General features: G+C 39.9%; 1 protein-coding gene across 1 annotated transcript in view; it reads right to left on the reverse strand.

Annotated features, from left to right (window-relative positions):
• Nucleotides 1-2,401: 2,401 nt before the first annotated feature.
• LOC131027462 (prefoldin subunit 1) overlaps nt 2,402-23,299 on the reverse strand; it is a 71,288-nt gene continuing 50,390 nt past the window's right edge. The window contains exons 5-7 of the mRNA XM_057957540.2: nt 13,202-13,208; nt 2,997-3,081; nt 2,402-2,918 (exon numbers count right to left, since the gene is read on the reverse strand). Of these exons, the coding sequence (XP_057813523.2) occupies nt 2,802-2,918; nt 2,997-3,081; nt 13,202-13,208 (209 nt within the window). The 3' untranslated portion in view covers nt 2,402-2,801. The remainder of the gene's footprint in view (nt 2,919-2,996; nt 3,082-13,201; nt 13,209-23,299) is intronic.

A 23,299-nucleotide genomic window follows, 5' to 3' on the forward strand; every position in this document is an offset into this window, starting at 1 on the left:
ATTTGTCACCAAATTAATAATGAAGTGGAATCTTTCATAATAAAAATATGTATCCAATTAATTGTGGTCTCGGTGTAAAAGGTGAAGTGATGGAGATTTTCTAATAATTATTCAAGGTCTGTTAAAAAAACTCAACAAAAGACTAAAGATTGAGGAGTGTGATTGAGGAGGGTCATTCAATAATACATTTAGTTGCTCAACGTTGAAGACATTTCTTTTGGGCATTTGTCACAAGGAATGTAATCAATTTGTTGATTATCTAGTGACTGTGGGGTATTGACCAATATCCATTGTTAGACTTGTGTGAATAATGTTGTCATTGATGTCAAACCAGTCCTCTGGTTTTGTACCAGACAATGTTTGAGGCCCGGATATTAGTTTGGATATTATAGACGTTATAGATGTTATGGTAATGCAGTTTGTATGTATGTGCAGTTCAAATGTTGTGGTTTTGGTCAGAAGTTATTGTGCAGCATGGACAACCTTGGATGATGATTTTTTTGTGGTTTCATTGAGTTCTCATTAATCTCGACATCTCGGTGTTAGGAGTTCTTATTGATCTCGGTATCAGTTATGTCCCGATGTTAGCAACTTTGGTAATTATCAAATGTATCTCTTCAAGCTTTGTATTGCAATTTCCTTGGTTCGTGTGGAGTCTAATTTTTGGAGATATTGGGCTTGATCTTGTGATAATGGGTTGGTATTCTTGGGTCTGGACGACCCTCCCCCTTTTCGGTAATCTTGGTATATGCATTGGTAACAAAGTATGAAAAGGAAGCGTGTAGAAGTCTTGCGGAGGCCGACATGAGCATATTGGTAACGTGTTGGACTTGGCCAACACACTATTTTGTATTTATACCCTCCAATATATATATACATATACATATGTAGTGGTATGAGAGATCGAAGAAGGTGAATGTATGAGTGAAGTGTGAGAGATAGTTGGCAGTGAAGATAGCAGAGTGTGTGAAGTGTGAGTTGCGGACAACAAAGACAATTAGTGTTGTAGTGGTGTAGTAGTCCTTTATTGGACTTGGTGCAAGATAGTTGTACAAAGATCTCTAACCGGATCTATTGTAGAGTTAGAGATTTGTAATATGAGCTTAAACTTGGAACCGATCCCATGCATTTGGAGATGCAAACCTTTTCAGTTATAGTGAGCATTTCGATAGTTAGCCATCTTTTGTATATCTGCAGTGAGCAGTTCGACGGTGAGCCCTTTTTGTAATCTAGCAGTGAACCACCCAACAGTAAACTCAAACTATAACTAGTTATATTCTCTTGAGAGTTAGCACTCTGTGGTTTTTCCTATTTGGGTTTTCCAAGTATAAAATCCGATGTTTATCTTGTGGTTGTGTTCTTCATGTCTATTTTGCATTAGCTGCTCTATATCAATCAAGTGTGTTTGATAACAATTATAGTTGGTGAAAAGTTTATTGTTTTTGAATATGTGGCAATACTGATTCACCCACCCCCGCCGCCCACCCTCTTAGTATTCCGGTGCTTTCAACCTGATCAACATCCATTTATGGCAAAAAGTAGTGATCTTTGTGAAGAATGAGACATAATTCCACTAATTCAGATGGATTTGTCTCTTCCTTTTTTAAATTGATAATACCATCATTTGGATTGTACATCATTTGAATTATGGAAAAACTATTTCTGGGAGGGGGCTGCTAAAAAGGATTAGAATGATATTTTGAAGGCCATCTAGACAATAAGTCCAGGCTAGGAATAAAATCCATAATTTTAAGCGAAGCAAAATCTAACACGAAAAATATAGAGCAAGATTGAGACTTCAATATCAAAACTGGTCGATACAAGGAAGCTCAAATCAATTAAGCCATCTCAATCACACAAGAAAATTCTAAAAGGATGAAGTTGATTAAAATCTCTCATAATAGATTTGGTAGAATTCAACTTAAAAACCATAAAAATGTGTGAATGAAAGCTCCTTAAGATTGGGTTTAGCTCACTTCAGATGGAACTGCGAAAGGAAATCTAAGGTTAGCTGCAGGCCAAAAAACTTTAAAGACAATGATGCAAAACCTTAATTAATATTTTAAGTCTGCATGGGACTGAATATGAAAAATAAAACACCCCAGTAATGGCTATCTTCCAAGGAATGGGATTGTTGTCCAAGGAAAATATATGGCAGAAACTTTGGATGGAAGGGGAATTGATGCTTATTAATTAAAGTAATAAAAAAAGGATGGTGCAATGACTGAAAAATAAACAATATCATTCAAGAAACTAAGATGGCAATTAAAAATCTCAAGATCTCATACCAACATATCAGGAGGATGGGAAATACAGTGGCAGCTCAAGTACGAAATTTGGAGATGGTCAAATACTTATCAATCATTGTCACTTGAAAGTCAAGAAACATGCAAAACTTCAATAAAAATTGACTGCCAGGTAAAATGACAAACATCTTGACATTACCTTCTTAAGCCCGCTATCTCACAAACAGCATTGAAGACTATATTTTGTCAGATAGATGTCTTTAACTTAATCCAACCCTTGTAAGACTGCACATAAATACTTGACTTGTAGACTGCTACAGAACATTTGGCTCTGCAATAATGACTGAATACATGCTTCAGCAACCTTGAATTACCCTTGATGACAGCAATTAAACTCTTAGTTAAAATCCACACCGTTCCTACATTTAAATGTCACGAGAGTTGTAAACTATACCCAGATTATCTGAATAATCAATAAAAAGGGAAGCTAGAAATAAGGTCTCCAGACCAATATAGCCAAGCTTGGTCACAAGAAAGGCTGTCCACAATCAAAGACTACGATGACACTGACATCATCATGACTTGACGAGCAAGTTCAGGGTCTTGCTGCAGCAACTCTTTGAAATTGCTTTCCACCTCTTTCTTCTGCCTTTCCAAGTATTCTTTTGACGTCTGCACAACCAAAAATGAATTCAGCTTTGGAAAAAAGGAGCATTGAAATTAGACTCTGCTAATTATAACCACAAGTACCTGTAATGCAGCAATGGTAGTATCACATTCTTTCAGTTTCTCTATTTGTTCGTTCACTAAAATTGACTTTGGCTCCAAAATAAAACTGCAACACTCACAATTATGATATAGACCTTAGGGCTAAAGATGTTAAATAACACTTGTATGTAATACAAAATGTACATTTGTAGAAACAGAAAGCAGAAGATGAAATCTATGATTGAGGAACTGTAAACAAATTCCTCATTTTGTTGTAATGACTAAAGTAACTATAAATCCTTGAGTATTCTAAGAACGGTTGCAAAAGTCCATGGAATGCAACATCTCAAATTCTTTAAAAAAATTGGAAGGAATTGTAGAGTCAGCTTCAGAAGGTAGTATCAAAGATATCATTGAGGTTGAATAGAGGACTCACGCTTTGCCTGCATAATCACAGAATGTGCATCAGTTTAGTCCAAGCCTTGCATGCAATGAAGAGTAACCTCAAGAGAATCTCTTATTAGCATGCATATCAAAGTCAATCATAAAAAAATTGTAGACAGTAAAATATTTTAGGAAACACTGAAGAAAAACAGTGCATGCTATAAAATGGTGAAATATTGAGCTTAAATTTGCTCAAGGTTTTGTGCCCTCAACAGAATAACAATGCATTGATCATAATATAAACAGCAACTTGCACACGTTTACTATTAGAAACCTGCCATAAGAATCACAAATATAAGATCATTAACTTCCAAAAGAAATCAAGCCCCACTGTGATTACGATTAGAAGGTCTTTCTTTATTTATTTGTCTGGTTTTTCTAATTCTTACTTCATCTACCATACCTTGAGTAGCCTCTTCTTTTAAAACTGCAGCTGGGTAAATATTATATCAGATTAATAAACAAAGTAAACTAATGTCTATCAAGAGATATCCTCAAGAGATATCAATGAGATAACTCAGAAACAATTAATAATGTGTATCAATAATGTACATAATCCTAGGTTTAGTAGGATAATAGTTTATATTTATATTCCCTAGTGTTGTGAGGCATTCACACATTGCCCCATTGCAAATGGGGACCCCCACTTTTTGCTTTCAAGGATTAGTCCTTTTCCCTCAGTCCTAGGTTGTCTTAGGGTCTTTGCTTTTAATCTTTGCATTGAAGGGGTAGAATTTCTTGAGTAGCCAGAGAATTCATCAATTCAGGTGGAAAGGGATTGAATGAGGAGTCTTCCCTAAGGTCACTTTTGAAGATTAATTTGACATGGACATTGAAGTGACTCGAGAATTGGAAGTTTGGATGAATAAAGTACAGGTAATGGGAGAGATTGAACGAAGTGTCTACATAGAGTCATGTCCCTTGCTGAAGCAAACTTGCCTTAGACACGTCCTTGGCCTCAAGATTAGAGTGAATTCCTTCCTTGAGCCTTTTTGAAGGGTAAAAGTTAACAGGTTTCGTAAAGATTTGGGATATGATCTAGTTGAGTGAAGGGAGGTGAAGGATTGAGTTTAAGGTTGTTTGAGATGATGTACCTTGCCAAGGGTCACGAGCAAACTTGATTCATGTCCTCATCAGGATCCTAGAGCGAGATTTTGTTTTAGGTCTCATCCTTCCGAAGGTCACAGAGCGAATTTCCAATATAGGTGTTCTTAAGGGCCGAATTGATGATGCTTTCACATGGAGAGGTTAAAAAACTTAAGGCTCAAATAGATGAGGTGAAAAGGGAGTGGTGAGTTTCGTGTTCTTGAGGTGAATCGCCAAATCTTGTCATTTAGGTCTTGTCCTTAGGGGGGTCATAAAGCGAGTTTCACCTATCTTGACCTTGCCCTTGGAAATAATGATGAGCGAGTTTTACACATCTTGACCTTGTCCTTGGAAAGGATGGTGAGCGAATTACACTACAAGTCTTGTCCTTACTAAGGTCATAGAGTGAAATCCTCATCAATGGCATGGGGCGAGCTTCTTCACTTAATCATAAATCTTGCATCAACTTGGAACAAATGCATCTTTTAGACCTTGTCCTTAGAGTGTGTCTTGGAGCGATCTGTTTTAAGGCTTGTCCTCATCAAGGACATAGAGTAAGTTCCTCTTTTGAAGCTTGTCCTTAAAGAGGTTTTAGAGCGAAAATTGCTATATAGGTCCAATCCTTGAAGAGGACATTGGGCGAAATTATCACCTCAACCTTGTCCTTGCTGATGGTCTAGAGCGATTTGCATACCTTCTCCTTGGTGATGGTTGAGCGAACTAGAATGTGTCTTAATCCGAACTTTGTTTAGAATCATGCCTTGTCCTTACTGTGGCCTTAGAGCGAATTTCATCACTTGAGCTTGTCCTTAGAAGGGTCAAAGAGCGAACTTCATTTGGAGCTTGTCCTTGGCAAGGTCAGAGAGCAAATTTTTCATATAGGTCTTGTCCCTGCCAAGGACACATAGCGAACTATCAAATGAGTCTTGTCCTTAGGCTGGTCATAGAGCGAACTTGACCATTATAGGGTTTGTCCTTGGAAAGTTCATGGAGCGAACTGCTTGTCTTGACCTTGATCGCCCAAAAAACATGAAACAAATTGATGAGAACATACCTTGCAAAGGTAAGCCAAAGAACTTTATTTTAGGTCCTGTCCTTGGGAGGGACAGAGAGTGAATTTATGATATAGGTCATGTCCTTGGGAGGGGCAGAGAGCGAATTTGACATATAGGTCTTGTCCCAAGCAAGGACATAAAGCGAAGTCACTACATAGACCAAATTACATATAGCTTGCATGAGACATTGAGCGAAATTCCACAAATCAAGCATTTTGGTGCCTAAAGTAATTCAAAATTTCGAGTTGATGGAAGGGAGAATAAGCTTAACCAAGTCGGCCAGCATTAGGAAGGGTAATTTACATTTTCATTTTCACTTAATCAAGTCGGCCTTGTATCCTAAAAGACATGTCTCTACCCTAGGCCGCATATATAAGGGAGCTCATTATGTCATTTCAACATCAAACCACAACATTATTTCTCCATCAATGAATTTTGTTAGCAGGTTGAGCGAACTTCTCCAGCAGTTAGTAAATTTCAAATTCAAGGAAGAAGAATTCAATAATTAGCAAGGCGAATTTACCAAACAGGCAGCAACTCCAATCATTGGTGACAACAAAAGTCACAAAAGAAGAAGCGAATTCATCTAGAAGACAACAAATTTGCTTCAACCAAGGAGTGACCCCTTCTATAGATGCTCTTGTTAAACCTACAAATCACATGAAATCACATAATTACATCAAACTAGGAGGTTATAAGGGATATCATATGTATTTGATGCTTGCTTAATTGTTTTGCACGAGATGAAGAAAGAAGTCAAGGAGATCATATTGAAGGAGGATTGAAACAAGCCACTCCAAGATCAAATTTTAACATCAAGGTTGGAATACAAGGAAGATACACTCGAGGGAATTTCATAAGACAAACATAAGAAGGTGATTATACAAGGAGCACTCACCTAGACAAAGACATGAACCACAGCACCAAGGAGTCACAGAGAAGGAATGCCAAAGGAGAAAGGTAGTGGCGACGTCAAGAGTTCATCCTAAGGCACATCAATACTTCAAAGACAAGATCTACACCTTGCACATCTATGATTGAAACCCTCAAGAACATACTTTCAGAAGAGTTAATCAAAGTTAGAAGATTATCATCATCATCACGGAAGCTGGATAATGTTGAATATCAAGAAATATTCCTTCATGATGATCTATCCAGCCTACAAAGTGCAAGATAAAGGTGGCGTCCCAGTTATCATCCTAGTCATCAACTCAGTCACTATCTCTACCAATCAAAGAAGTTCCACATCAGCGTGTCTTGATTCAATGAACCAAGCTCACCCATGCCTACACAAACTCCGGTGTACCTACCCTTGATATCTATTGGTTCACACTCACTGAATGTCATTATCAAATTGGCTAAGGAGAGTTTGTTGTAACAAACCCTAATTATGGTTTTCATTGTAAAATCTTAGCCGTTGATAGAGATTTGATCCTGGCCGTTAATTGTAAATGAGCTCTCCATATAAAGCTCAAAATCTTCATTTGTTAAGGTTAATAGTCAATAGCGAGTAGAATAGCTAATAGTCAATAGATAGTCTTAAGAGAATAGAATAGTAATTAGAGTAGAGTAGGAGAAGGCAGAAATCGTTGCCTAAGTTGTAAATGAGCTCCATTTTCATTGAAGTTATGGTGAAGTGTGTTGTTTCTTTATAACATGCATGGTTTCTTATTGGATCTTCATGTTAGATGATAAATAATTAGATTGAATGGAAGAATTTGTTGAATGCATTTGTGTGGAATCTGCCCAATCCATACCACTAGCCTCTTACTAATTGTAAGTGTGCCTTGTGTGGTCAACTGGAATGGTATGAGCTTAACTTCGAATCGTTATCCATCCATTGCTTATGCATTAACTTGAATGGTGATCAACGTTTGATGGTATCGATTCAAACATCTTTGAAATGTCCTTAGAAGATTGCACTGAGCTTGTGTCAAATTGTTCAAGTTGATGGTGAGACCTCGCTCGGTAGGGTTCCATATAGTCATTCATCTATGTTCTTACATTCTAGGCCTTAGAATAGACCTTCTCAACCCTTTACCTTTTGCCATTTTTTCAAAATCAAGCTAGTTTAGGACAAAGAGCATCACCATATAGCAACACCAGATGATCGAGTTCCAGCAACTCAAGCATTCAGGCATTCAAATGTAAGTCCCCTTTGTTTTCCCCGTAGGGTGTCAGGTTAAGACATTGCATAAATGACAGAAGTACACAGAATATATGGAACTCACAAGTGTTCTATTGATTCATAATAAGCCAGTACATACAATGATTGCAATATTTTCCATTACAATAGCATGTCCAAAAGACTAGAAACAGATACAATATAAAGGAGTCTGGTCAGTTACCTGGTGCCAACTGCTGACAACTGACGGGTTAACTGCCGATGCTAATACAATTTACCTTAATGCTTAATTACCCAGCAACATCATCCCCCCCAAAAAGAAATGTTGTCTTCGGATGACAGACAACCAAAATGGGAATGATGTACAAGCAAAACTGAAACCCAAAACAACAAATGACTGGGGAGGGCAAGAGAGCATCCCTAAAGAAGAAGGGGCCGCTGATGTTGAAGCCAACTACGCTCGCAACCGCATCACCTGATCAGTTCAGTAAGAAAGGTCCCGCTCGGCCACCAACTAGTGCTCCCGTGACCGCTTCACCCTGAATACAACCTCCATGAGCTCCTTTTGCTTCGCCTCCAACTTTGCCACAAGGCTGGTAACGCGGGTCTCTGTTGTGGTCCTCATCTCTGACTCAGCCACAAGTGCTACTCTCACAGAGCTCAATTCTCTCTTCACCGTGTCCAGAACCTCCTCCGCACGACCATCCCCGTGCCTCAAAGCACCTCCGGAATGCCTCTCCTACCCCCGTAGTAGCAAACTCACGTAGGCTCTCCAAGGCTGGTTGAACAATGGATTCCTCAACTGTGGAGGCTACCAACCGCTGAACTACCCCCTCCATCTCAGCAAAAAATTGTGCTACGGCAGTAGGCTAGGTCCTCCCCACACCTCCGTCTTGAAGGTATCTCCTCCTTGCCACTAGTGGGCAAAACTAGCTCTGTAGGATGCTCCACCAACTTGACTACGTTTACTTGCGTAGGATGCTCCCCCAAATCAACTACCTCACCCTGTGTAGGATGGCAAGGTGTAGGAGGTGGTGGCCCTACCGAAACTATGGGTGGGCAGCATACCGGTCCAACCATGTGTCTGTGTCCTCCACTGCTTCCCCACTATCCTTTGCCTGCCCCATGCCTTCCGTCCCTATTTCTTGTTCCGTGACAGGTGAGCGCACTGGAATACAAGGAGTGGTGGTGGTGGTCACTGTAGGTGTCTGCATTATAGGACAAGGATGCATCTGCCCAAATGTTGGAATGGCTGCCCCAGGAAGGACTCCCGTTGTCACCCCAGACGAGGAAAGTGGTGTCAATTCCCCGTCCACGTGTAGGAATGTTGGTGTGAATAACAACTGCCCTACCCAAACCCCCTCTCTTGGAGGTCATGCCACACCCCCTGCTGGCAGCCCACGGGTTCCACGTGGTACTTGGCCAAAAGACACTGCACAACCACCCTCTTTCGTACCAAGGGTCCTTGTCGCCACCTCTACTTCAGCCAGCTCCAAGAGTCGAAAAGTAGTGTCCCCTCCGTAACACCTCAATGTCTCCTCGGACTCCACACTCTCGTCTGCACTACTCTCTGCCTGGCCGAAATCGGTGCCACTGGCCGACACCACCACCGGGACCTGCCTTCTTCTCTTCCTGCTGGTCTGACCCTCTCCACCAACCGTGAGTGCGTCCAAATCTGTCCAATAGAAAATAGCTGGCTGTAAGGAATCAATGCAATCTCGTGGTCGCCACCCTCTTAGATTGGCTGATACCTGTACTCGTACGGAGTCCAAAAACAACCCAATGGCATGGTACGACATGTAAAAAACTTTGTGCTTCAGCATCAGGAAATCATGGGCTCTATCCGATAACAAACTCGCCCAATCATATACTGTACCTTTCTTCAGGCCCTGCATCAGTGCAACCATAGGTACCACTGCATCCGACGCCTTACATACGCCAGTTAATCGACTCTGCATCAAATCGAACAAGCACTTCCAGATGCCAGGTTTCAGGAATGTTTTCTTTAACCCTCTGCCCTTCGGTGCTAGAATCCTTGCCCAGTCGGCTGTCGTCAAGTCATCCCAACACATTTCTTTTAACAGTTGCGTTTTCTGTTCTTGGGACATCTTTGTTGCATTTTTGTCAATCTTTCTCCCTTTATCTGGGATGCCAAAAACCCTCTCGAAATCATCCAGATTGAAAGAAACTATGATATCTGTATGCTGAAACTTAAATGACGACGTACGCAACTCTGGATCATAGGTTTTGATCATAGTGCGCAAGCATGGTTCAAATTCCTTAATAGAAAAGATGGGCATTTGTACTGTGTCATGGACGCGTGCTTTGGCAGGGGCTACTTTGACCTCAATGTCGATTGGGGTTAGGGCCGTTTCCCACCATTGTTTGCACAAACTGTCAGTTAGTCCCTCAAACGTCACAATGTCTGGCGTGACTTTGTGCGTGTGTGCATCCTGCACCACGGCCTTCCCTCGGCTCGCATCCTGCTGGTCACCCATTGAATCCTTTTCGTGTTGTCCTCTCTGGGATTCCTGTAGCCTCCTTCGCCAATCTAATTTCTTCAACCTTCTAGTTGCCTGCTCCATCGATTGAATTTTGTTTCCTGGGGTTCAAATGCTAACCGTTCCCAGTGTCCTAACTGTCTTTTTCGCCAATTCCAGTATGGTTGTACGACTGCCTTAGTGTGTACGGCATGGCAAATTTTGCTCTTGTACGCTTGCAAGATGTTTCGACTTCTTTCCCTGATTATGCTCACGTACTATGGTCGATTCTGCTCCTCATGTATAGTGTTGGATGAAATGGTGTACGGAATATGCACCTGGTAATCAAAACATCTGTCAATTCAAAACCGTACAGACCTTTCTCTTTCCCTCTGTGGATGGACAAATTTGCCATCATATGGCCCTTTTGCCTTTTTTGACACCAATGACCGTACGGAATTGTACGGCTTTTTTTTCTCTTTCCTGGCGTTTGTGTCCGTACGGAATTGTACGACTTTTTTTCTCTTTTCTAGCGCTCGTGTCCGTACGGAATTGTTCCTTACTAAAATGCCCAAGTCCGTATGGTGTCCTGCAACTTCGTACGGAAATGTTCCGTACTAACAAGGAATTCCATCAACCTGACAATGATTCCCGTACTAACAAGTAATTTCGTCGACCTGGCAATGATTTCCGTACTAACAAGTAATTTCGTCCACCTCGCAATGATTTCCGTACTAACAAGTAATTTCGTCCACCTCGCAATGATTTCCGTACTAACAAGTAATTTTGTCCACCTCGCAATGATTTCCGTACTAACAAGTAATTCTATCGACCTGGCAATGATTTCCGTACTAACAAGTAATTCCGTCGACCTGACAATGATTTCCGTACGGAAATTTCCTTCTCACTGGCCTCAGTCCACACGGAATTAAGATTGTTATTTCGCCATTTCCAATGTATGCCGCACTTTATTTTCCTTCATGTCTCTACTGACGAAGTCCCATTTAAACATTGCTTGCAAAAGAAATATCAAAAATGTTTTTTTGTTTTTTTTTTCAATTTTCACGGTCTGGGTGTTCCCATCGTTCCTGGTACACCTTTAATTTCAAGGCGTTGACTGCATCGGGTATTTCCTTGTCGTCGAGTGTCCACAGTTTAATGGCTCCGTTCGCGCCGACTTCGCGAACCTTAAATGGACCCAGCCACTTTACCTTGAACTTGCCAGGCTTTATTTCATTGCGTCCGTTAAACTTCAGCACAAGTTGTCCAATAGTAAACTGCATTCTTCGCAAGTGTTTGTCGTGCCACGTTTTCCACCTTTGTTGTGTCGTCTCTGTCGCCCACTGAGCCATCATTCGTCGCTCATCCAATTTGTTCAAGGCGTACAACCGCTCTCAGAGACTCTCCATGTCGCCTAGTTTGTTGTCAATGGCGATCCAAAGACTCGGCACCATGAATTCCACTGGCACCACTGCTTCCTGCCCGAACATTAACTGGAAGGGGGTCTGTCCTGTGGTGACCTTATACGTCGTCTGGTACGCCCACAGTAGCAATGATAAGCGTTCCTCCCAATCTTCCTTCTCCACTCCGCAAGACTTGTAAATCACAAAGATGATTATTTTGTTTGTCCCCTCAGCTTGGCCGTTTGCCCGAGGCTAGTAGGGGCTTGATAAGGAGTGGAATATCTTGAACTCCGTCGTGAGCAACCGGATTATATGATTGACAAAATGTCCTCCCTGATCACTCGTCAATTGGATTGGAATCCCGTACCGTGTAATGATTTGCTCGTAGATAAACCCTGTCGTACTGACGATCGAATTGTCTGGCAGAGCCCGTGCCTCGACCCACTTGGTCAAGTATTTTGTGGCCACCACGATGTATCTGCATCGTCGAGCTCGACTTGCCTTCAAAGGTCTGATGAAATCCAACCCCCATCGTTCAAATAGTTCCTGGGCATTGGACGGGTTGAGGGGCATAAAATCCCTCTTCAGTGGCCTCCCCGCCCGTTGGCACGTGTCACAATTCGTCACACTCCTGAGTGTCATTGTGTAATGTCGGCTACCATAGCCCTGCCAATAGAACTTTCCTGGCTGTGGTGTCGGGCCCCATGCACCCTCTTGTCGGGCCTTCATGTGCTTCCCGTAAAACACCTTGAATTTCTTCCTCCAGGACACATCGTCGTAGGACCTGGTCAGGTCCCATTTTATACAAAAGGCCATTAATGAGTTGAAACATCTTACTCCTTAGTACGAGCTTCCTTCGCTCCCCTGGTGGCATCTCTCTAGGGAATTGTGATGTCGACAGATATTCCCCGATGCTTGTGTACCAAGTAGGAAGAACGACAATGCGAAATAAGTGGCCGTTCGGGAAGTCTTCATTTACTCCTTCCGCCGGTTCCCTAGACTTGATTCTAGATAGCTGGTCGGCTATCACATGGCTTTTCCCAGGTCGTACAATACTGTTCAATGTAAACTCCAGCAGCAGCATCCATCGGCTGATTCGGCCCTAAATGATTGGCTTATTCACCAGGTACATTAACGCCTGGTGGTCCACATAGAATGTGAACGGCATGGCCAATAAGTAATGTCTAAACTTTTGGACGGAGTACACCCATCCCCAAGGCTTCCTTCTCTGTCGTACTATAGTTTTTTTCCGCCTTTGACAGGAGTCTGATCACGAAGTATACCGGGTGATCTAGCCCGTGATCGCCAACCTGCGCCAGTGTGGCCCCTATGGCAAAATTTGATGCGTCGACGTGTACATGGAACTCTTTGTCCCAATTCGGATATGTCAAGATTGGTGCACCTACCAACCGTGACTTCAATTCTTGGAAGGCTTCTTCCTGAGCCGTCCCCCATGCGTATCGTTCACCTCTCCTCGTCAGCTTGTCTAGAGGGCAAGATACTTGAGCAAAAATTTTGATAAACCGCCTGTAATACCCTGTGTCCTAGGAAGGATTTGACTCCTGTGACATCTATCGGTGCCTCCATTTCCACTATCACCCGAACCTTGTCCAGGTCAGTCTTAAGTCCAGCCTTACACACTATGTGTCCTAACAGCTTCCCTTGAGGCACCATGAATCTGCATTTTTGGGGATTGAGTGCTAGGCGGGCTCGCCTGAATCTCTCCATGCATTCGCCAAGTGCGGCCAGATGTGCATCCTGGTTACTGTAGATGGATACTTAGTCAAATTTTTCTCCCGTATCTCACCTCTTAGTAAAGTACAATTGGGTCACTTGGATGATGAAAGAAACTTGCTTATTTAGCTAGACTTGATCTAAGTGACCTCCATCAAATTCTCTTCCATCTCTTGCTTATGCTAAGCTAATGAGCAAGGTCAGTCAACTTAGGAAGTTCGATCCTCCAAAGGAGCAAAGGAAGTTTATCAATCTTAATCTCATCTTCCTCGTGCTACCTTCCTCTAGAAAAAATGCAATCACTCCACTTTGATGGCCAAGGCAAAGGAAGTTCGCTCCAATGCCAAGGCAAAGGAAGTTCACTCCAAAGCATGAGCAATGGAAGTTTTCCCATACTTGGACAAATTTCGCCCTATGTGACCCTCTTGACTTGACTTCTCATCTTACATCACTTCATTTCACCCCTCACAGGAAGGGCTATCCTCTTGACTCTTGGCCTCTTGACCAACTATACCTTTCCAATGCAAAGGTTAATAGCAAAAGACTCTAACTACTACCCTAGAAAGCCCCCCCCAAAAAAGTGGGGGTCCCCATTTGCAATGAGGCAATGTGTGAAAACATCACAACAAAACCATATTTTCCTTGTCCACTAGTTTGTTGGCACGTTAATCCCTAAAATCTTTGAGTTTTAGAAGATGCTTTGACAAAGACACTTTCATGCAATTTAGTAGAAACAACAAAAAAATTTAAATACAAAACTTGGAATTGTTCAGAAGTTTGGTACTGATCTTTCAAAGTACCCCACAATGTACTTGTAGGCATAGCATTATGAACTTCAAGGATTAAATCATCGGACAAAAATAACTTGAGAAATAACAAGGCTTTCTTATGACATCTGTCAAAGTCATTTGGATTGTTGGTGGGTCTAGTTTCAATTCCAAACAATATTCTATCACACATCCAATACTCAACAATAGTAAGTGTTTTGTGAGTTTGACTCTATGTATTAAAATTTGACCATTCAACTTATGGTTATCTAGGGAAACAAGATTCAAACCCTCACAAAAGGAATGTACAAACACAAAAGATTCAAACCCTAACAACCACTTTAATATGAATGTGATGTCCCTATTTTGAAATAGGATTTAATAATAAATAATAATAATTGAATTAAAATATAAATAAATAATAAAATATAATATACTATAATTACAAGTTAATTAAGTTTAATGAAAAGTCAAGAGGCATGCTATGAAGAGTTGAGACTTCCTCGAGCATGAGATATAAAGGGGAGAAGAGTTCGTTTGAAAGAGGACAAGGAAGAAGGGAAAAAGATGGGAGCATAGGAGTTAAGGAAAGCAAAATGGAGAAGAGGGAATGGGAAGTAAATAAGGAAGTGATTCCTCAAAAAGGCAGAAATAATGAAGGGTTATGAATCTTTCAAAAGGTAATAATAATGAAAGGTTGTGTCTCCTTCAAAAGGTAATAATAATGATAGGTTGTGTCTCTTTCAAAAGGTGATAATTATGAAGGCTGTGACCATTGCAAAGGGCAGGCATGGTGAAGTCGTGTGACTCTCCCTCACATTGGAGGATATGAAAAGGAGGTGGTCTCATTTGAGGAGGACATCCAAGGGAGATCAATTTGGAGAATAATTTATCATTCTCAAAAGAGCAGCAATGAAGAGTGATGACTCATTTCTTATGCAGAGGTGTGACTTCCCACAATTGGCAATATAAAGAAGAGATTAATTTGATTGAAAAGGGGCATTTGGAGGAATCATCCATACGATCAAAGAAGACAAGAAAGTCAATTGATCAAGGGAAAAATATCTAATATCAGAATTAATAAGGGGGAAAATTGGCAGACTTCAATAATTACAAGGGCAGATTTAGGGGAATCCCAAAAGGGGGCATTACAATGAACCAAAAACTAAGATTTTTCCAAAACTCTAATCCTTAGATTTCGCAAAACAAATATTCACTCCTTTAAACAAAGTTTGCAACAATTTTTCCTGAACTCTGAAACAGAGATCAAACTAAAAGACTAGGATTTCTGCAATTGTTTGACATACAGAAATTCAGAAAATACCTGAAAAATCCAGCTCCAAAAACTCCACTTATGGGTTCTACCCACAACACTAGATGCTGCCCAGACATCCACGACTTATCTGTGCATAGACTACCACTTGGACTTCTACCTCACAACTGATAAGTGCCCATTCTTGATGAAAAATGTGGCTGCCTGCCCACGCAAGAAACCCACTCAAAACACCCTCACAAAGAATGCTGAAAATGTGCCCATGTAATTGGTGAATCTCAGCCCCCTCAACCTACCTCTTATTGATTTTGAGGTCACTGGAAGCTATCTAAAACGAACTTAGTCCACAAGACTTGTCCATGGTGCTGAGATTGTCAACTTGGAATTTAACATCACCCCATCTATAGTTTGCATAAAGTTCAACTGTTCTGGGAGAAGTAAAATGGGATGAGGCTTTTCCCTTAATAAACTATTTGAATGAATTCACTTGCCTCATGCCCACAAAATAGGAGGGAGAAAATCTAAAGTGCCACAGAATCCAATGATAACACTAAGATTTCTAATATTTCAATGATCTTACCTATGAAATACTTAACTATTCTCATTTTTGTAATTCCCTGATGTGAGAGCTGGAAGCATAGTAGCATTGCAAATAAGAAAACCAATTATTAAACCCTAGTAATCACAATCCCCATTATTGCCATGCTGTTTCATGAGTTTTTCAAAAAGCAGTTTTGATTTTTTATATACATCTTTTTTTGCTCATTTTTACACAAGATTAGGGTTAGGATATTCTAAATTTTCTTTAAGTTTCATGCCAAATAAATTCCTTTTAGAAGTTAAATTATGAAACATAATTAAGGTATTAGGTAAAAAGCATGGGGCTGGCCCTAAATTTGCAGGCCATGCTACATGATACAAAGGCATATTATCTTAGGGCCATCGGTATGCTTTTTAGTTTTTACATAAACCCTCTTAGATGAAAGTAAAATAAGCTTTTTACAAATCCAATACAAATTTGTATTCTATGCATTTTTACAATGTATCACATCTTTTTTTATCCATACACACTGTATTAGACATGAAACAACAAAATCAGTTTTTTTCTGTTTTTATAAGTAGTGCATTGTTATTCAATTTTTTATTTTTTTTGCCAGGTTTTTCCCATTTTAAACCCAGGTAATTGGATTCCATTTATACTTTTATGACAGTAAGTGAATGCCATATAAATGGAATGCTACTATGGCTGGAAGATGAGGACAAATTTAGAAGAAGAACTGGACTGACAAATGACTTACCATTGCAAATTGGATCACATTGATCACGGCAGCACTGCCTGCAAGCTTGCTTATTTACTGGAGTGATGTCCTTATCCTGAAATTTGGCTAAGTCTGGAAAGTCCTGATCCTGAAATTTGGCTAAGTCTGGACTATCCTGATCCTGAAATTTGACCAAGTCTGGAAACTGAAAAACCTCCAAAAACTAGATTTTGCAATATAACTCCTGGAGGTTTGAAACCACTCTCAAACATCCTGAAAGTATATATGGAATATAACTTAAAGTATAAGATACTTAAATGTTATATTCCATAAAATTATCCTAACGGAAAGTTCAAAAGGTCAAAAAATCACTCCTGACCCTCAGTGAAGGCCCAGAGCGAGATTTTCAAAAATGCATTATTCTTGCAAGATCAAAGTGATTTTTATGATTGGAAGGGATGAAGGAAAGCATGTTCTACCCATTGAATATAATTTGGATGATCAACGAAAGATGAAATCAACCCAAAATCAAAAAATCGCTTCTGACCCTCAGAGAGGGCCCAGGGCAAAAAACCTAATATAGGAACTTTTCATCCAAATTTGAGGAAAGCCAAGGTTAGGCATGGGTTTGAAACAACGTTTAAATTGCCTTGAAGTGAAAAGAGATTGTTGAGAGTTAGTATTTTGAAGGCAATTACAAAAATCGCTCCTGACCCTCAGAGAGGGCCCATAGCGATTTTCCAGGATTCTCTCCTTTGTTTGAGGAATTGAGACAAAATCTTGTGTGGATAGGAAGAGGAGATGATGTTTTATGCCTTAGAAGCAATTTGGAGTCCAAAGGATGGAGAAATTTGAGCCAAAAGCAAAAAATTGCTCCTGACCCTCAGAGAGGGCCCAGAGCGATATTGTTGAAAATCCTCATTTTACCTTGCAACAACAAAGCGAATTGGTTGGAGTGGATTAAGGAAGGACATTGCCAAATGATGAATAAAGTTTTAATGAAAAATGGCGAAGAATCAAGCCTAGTTTGCATAAATCGCTCCTGACCCTTGTTGAGGGTCCAAGGCGAAAAACATCAAACTTGCACTTTTTCTCTCAAATTGGACGGAGCAAAGTCTGGAAGTCTGTGGGAAAGCCTAGTTGAAATGTCTTGAAGAGGTTTTGGATGTCAAAAAATGCTAATCTTGAGCAAAAAATAGAAAATCGCTCCTGACCCTTGCTGAGGGTCCAGGGCGAAATTGCCTCTGAAGACATTTTTTCCTCCAAAATTGTTGATGAATTAACTCTATAGTGCGAGGAAATGGATTTTGGGAGTGACATTGAAGGGTCAACAATCAAGTTGAGGTGGATTTTAGCTAGAAAATGGAAAATCGCTCCTGACCCTTGCTGAGGGTCCAAAGCGAAATTGACATTTCCACCTATTTTTCCTCACACAAAATGCCAAATTTGAAGTGCAACACGTTAACTGGATATCAATTTACCCTCCAAGAGATTTTCAGGTCAAAATGTGAAATATTCAAGGCTAAAATTCAAAAATCGCTCTTGACCCTCAGAGAGGGTCCAGGGCGAAATCCTCATGAAATCTCATTAAGCCTTGTTTCAAAAATTCATATTCTCCAAATTGCACTTGGTCGCCAACATTGCTAATTTTGAGGCATTTTGGAAAATTAAAATTAAATTAGCATTAAATTAAAGCATTTTGGCATTTAATAAATTGATTTTAAGCCTTAGATAATCGAAATTTATTTTGGAGGCATTTAAAATTAATTTTTAATAAAGCGCTCAAGGCCTTATTTTGTTTTTATTAGCCAAGTCGGCCCCCTTTTTTGAGATTTTACTTTTTTTTTTACCTCCTTTTTTGCCAAGTCGGCCTAGAGGAAGCAAAGGGGTGAGCGCTCTATATAATAGGAGATGCTTTGTTCAAGTTTTAATCATTCATTCATCCTTTTTCAAGTGCAAAGTTGAAGTGCGAATTGGAGGAGCGAAATACAGCATGTTGGAGGCGAAATTCTACTAATTGAGGAGCAATTTGAGGAGCGAAATCCAGAAGATTGGAGGCGAAGTTTGCTAAGTGTTGGAGGTTAATGGAGGTGTGATTCATCCAAGAGGAGGCTATGATTTAAACTTTGCCTAGCAAAATCCATTTTTCTTGCATCATTTTCAAAAGGTCTTAGAGTTAAGTACTCAAGAGGAGGTATGGCGAAATTATCTTAATGTCCTTGTTCGAGACTTGATTTTTGGGCACTTTTTTAAGAAAAGTCTAAGTGTTGAATTATTAATTAGGAAATGAAGAATTCTAGATTTATCATGAAGTTTCCTAATTAATATCTTAAATCCTTCTTTTTGAGTCTTAATTTCTACCCTTTAATAATCAAGGACTAACTTTATATATTTTGTGTAGGCATCAAATGGAGACCCCGGAGTTGGAAAATCAAGCCAAATCAAGGACGGTCTCCTCCAAGAAGATCAAGCAAGGATAAGGACGGCCTTCTTTGGTCAAGCATCATCATGACTAACCTCTTCCAATCCAGCATTCCAAGGCGAGGTACATCATCATCCTGCACATCAAAGACAAAAGAAGTTAGAGCAAGGGTTCATTGAAGGAGCAGATAGTTTCAGAAGAGTTAATTAAAGCTAGCTTCTCAGCAACATCAAATTGGCATCAACCAAGTGTCAGACGAGGTGGCATCCCAGTCATCACTCCTCCAGTCAGGTTGGTCCACCTCAGCATGTCCAGATTCAATGTACCTAACTCATGCGAGGTGGCACAAACTTCGATGTACCTACCCCAGCTATCCATTGGTCGATTTTTTCCAAAGAAGACATGTGTCCTAAAGATGTAATTTTATCATTGGTCAAGCATTAAATGTTATGTAATGGTTGTAACAAACCCTAATTAGGGTTTTCATTATTGAATCTTGGCCATTGATCTCAAATTGATCTTAGCCATTGAATTGTATTGTGGGCACTATATAAGCCCCGACTCTTCATTTGTGAAAGGGCTAAGAATAGAAGATAGATAGAGTAGTTAGAAGGTGAATAGTCAATTGATAGAGTAGCAATTAGAGTAGAATAGGAGGACAAGGCAAGAAATTGTTGCCATTGATTGTAAACAAACTCCATTTTCATTGAAGTAATGGTGAAGTGTGTCGTTTCTTGCAATATGCATGGTTTCTTGTTGAATCTTCAATTCTAGATGGTAGATGATTAGATCGAATGAAGGAAATTGTTGAATGCACCTGTGTGGAATCCGTCTAATCCAAACCACTAGCCTCTTGCTGATGGTAAGTGCGCCTTGCGTGGTCAACTGGAATGAAATGAGCTTAATCATAAGTCGTTACACGTCTATTGTTTCATGCATTTTCTTGAATGGTGATCATTGTCAGATGGTGTACGATTTAAACATATTGGAAGCATCCCTTAGAAGATTGCACTGAGTTGGTGTTGAATTGTTCAGCCTGATGGTGAGACCCAGCCCAATAGGAATCCACCTAGTCATTCATCCATCTTCTCGCATTCTAGGTAGTAGAGTAGACTTCTTGAACCTTGTATCTTTTACCATTTATTTGTCTTCCAGTTAGTTAGTAGGACTTGTGATTCTAGCAAATCAGACGTTCAGGTCATTGAGTGTAAGTCCCCTTGTGATTCCAGCAAAATCACATCATACCACAGAGAGCTTATCCACACGTAGAGATCCTACAACGAAGAACCTTGAACTTTCTCCGATTGATCATTTTCGCGATATCTTCAGCATTCGGAAACTTTACTCAAGAGAGGATAAGGTACCTTTAGGTATTTTATTCTGTGTTCGCATGTGCGTAAAAAACACATCAACAATGGGATAAAATTCAATGGCATTTCTTATGCCATGTGAGCTGGTAAGAACAAGATCCGCAAGTGCCACCAGATGGTATTGGTCCATTGGACAATGTTTGCCTTCCTATGTCCCTACTGCATTGAATAAGGTTTGCCTCCCTTTGTCTTGAGGAAATCACTGGCTAAGATTTTCTTTTCTTCTCTATAGTTTTAGTGGCCTCTCTATTTGACTTCCCTAGGTTCACACGGGTAACAAGCAGCAAATAAAGATAATTGGTAATCATTTTGCATTCTTTCTAGTGAATAAAGATAACAACCCATTGCCAACAGGATCAGTGAGAAGTGAAATGAAAGACAATGCTTGGTCTCTTGTAACAAATCAGTGCCTTCTGGGATATCTAAGGGAGATCCTTTTGTGTCTTCAAGTTTTGCATAACATTGATCCTACATAGCTTGTTGAGAAAGGCTGAACAGAGGTATTCTACGTCATTGTCTATTTTCAGCAACAATTCCAGTAGATTTTGGATGATACAAGTTCTTTGATAAACAACGGGTTTTTTCTAAATAATGAATCCTTAAAGTAAATGAGTGCAGATCTTTAAAGCAGATGAGCAGCTGAATAGTAGCTTGTAAAAAGGGGAACAGATAATCTACAAAAGAAAAACACAAAAGTAAGGTTTCTTATAGCAATTGAATGTTAACTGGTTTTAATATGTAGGAAGATTGCATGATGAGGATAATAACAAAAACTAAAATAGATATTAAAAAAATCGTCTAAGCATAATAATAATTGTAAGTTTGGAGGGCACAAAAAGGAACTGTGCCCATATAGTCAACATGATCCTTATGTTGACCTGTCACCTATGTGCAATATAGTACCATATCATGCCATTGCATGTCAATCATCATTAAACGACACTATTAACATTAGGTTTTATTCTTACTTCACAGTTAATTTGTTTACCTTTTAATATGAAATTTGGCTTCAAGCTTGGCAATCATGCTTAGTACGTCATCATTTAGTTGTGTTGCCAGTTTGAGTTTGGCAGTTTGCTGATTTTTTCCCCTGGGTTCTGTATGGCTAGGTTCAGCCATAGTATATATTATTATTCTATATTAAAATATATAGAATATGCATTTATTGCACAAAATGTACCAAAATAAAAACAGAATATAGCTGATAATTGATAATTCAATTTCAATTATAAAATCTTAAAGATAAATCAAAATGGTTTATAACAATGCAAATGGACATGAAAAATCCATACAAATCATTGCATTGCTCTTCATCAAGAGCATCAACGTCATCAACTTGTATTGAAACCATAACCACTGCCAGTGCCACTTCCACTAACTGCACGTGCAAGTGACATTGGGTAGCAGCCTTGTACTCCTCATCCTCTACTAAGGAAAGCTAGCTATTAGGCTTTGTTTGCTTTCCCATTTAAAAATGACTTTTTTGGGGTCCCAGGCAGGTTATTCCTGGGTTCACCCAAGGCCTCTGAATTCAGCCCAAGTACATTCAGACGTACCTGAGCCAAACCCAGATGCCTAAGGTAGTATCCTGGGCAAACCCATGCTAGACCTAGACCAGAATCCAGTCCAGACTGGTCCCAACTTAGCTGGTGTTCCTGCGGAACCCAGCAACATAGTCATCAAGTTATACAGCATACAGCACATAATATAAGTAATTCATATCTTAAAATTAGAGTAAATAAACAATTGTGAGGATACAAATGGTGCAAAATCTCTGTAGGTTGGGTCTCATTTAGAAATTAGAACTTGATTTCCAAGAAAAATGTTAAAAAAGAATTGGCCAGTCTCATAAATGTACTGAAAGCTCGAAGAATGCATGTCTGGCATAATTTTTACAAATAATAAGATAGAGATCTGCGAAAGGAGGGTAATAGAAACAGGCACTGCTAAGAAGCACTTGGATAATCAAGGATAATGGAAAGATGCATAAAACTTTGTCTTGTTCTAGTTTCTTTCCTCTGAAAAGTCCAACTCACTCTTGTTTGAGGTATTCACACATCACCCCATCAAAAATGGGGACCCCCACTTTTTGCTTTCTAGGGTTAGCTCTTTTAGTTTTGTTGTTGGTTGTTTTGTGTCTTAGCCTTTGCATTGAAGGGATTGAGTTTCTCAAAGGTCATCAAGTCAGGTGGATCTCCTCATGGTGGAGTGGAAGTCAAGTCAGTTGGGTGATTAGGGGTTATTTAGATCATTCCTAGGGTTTTGTGTACTATCTGGTCAGGCTTCAAGTTGCTAAATCAAACATTGGTTGAATGCATGGTGTCCTCCTAGGTCCTGTCCTTTACATCAAGGTCAGAGAAAACTCGCTTTAGAAGTCTGGAATGTCATCTTGATCCTGAAGTGTCCTGAAATTTGACTAAGTCTGGAAATTTGAAGGATCCTCCAAAAACTAGATTTTGCATTATAACTCCTGGAGGTCCGAAACCACTCTCAAACATCCTGACAATATATATGGAATATAACTTAAAGTATAAGAATGTCACTTATACTTAAATGTTATATTCCATATATGAATCTTGACGGAAAGACTAACTTGTCAAACAACTTCCTACCTTGACCTTGTCCTTAGAGAAGTCTTAGGGCAAATTTTGTCTTTAGGTCCCATCCTCCCGAAGGTCACAGAGCGAAAATTCCATTTTAGGGCCTGTCCTTGGAGAGGACACAGAGCGAAAATTCTATTTTAGGGCATGTCCTTGGAGAGGACACAGAGTGAATTCATCATTTTGGACCTGTCCTTGCAAAGGACGGTGAGCAAAATTTTCCATTTTGACCTTGTCCTTACCTTGGTCCAAAAGCAAACTGCACTTTGAGTCTTGTCCTTACTAAGGACATAGAGCAAAATCTTCCTTTAGATCATAGAGCAAGTT

The sequence above is a fragment of the Cryptomeria japonica genome, chromosome 4 (assembly GCF_030272615.1).
Source record: "Cryptomeria japonica chromosome 4, Sugi_1.0, whole genome shotgun sequence".
Lineage (NCBI taxonomy): Eukaryota > Viridiplantae > Streptophyta > Pinopsida > Cupressales > Cupressaceae > Cryptomeria > Cryptomeria japonica.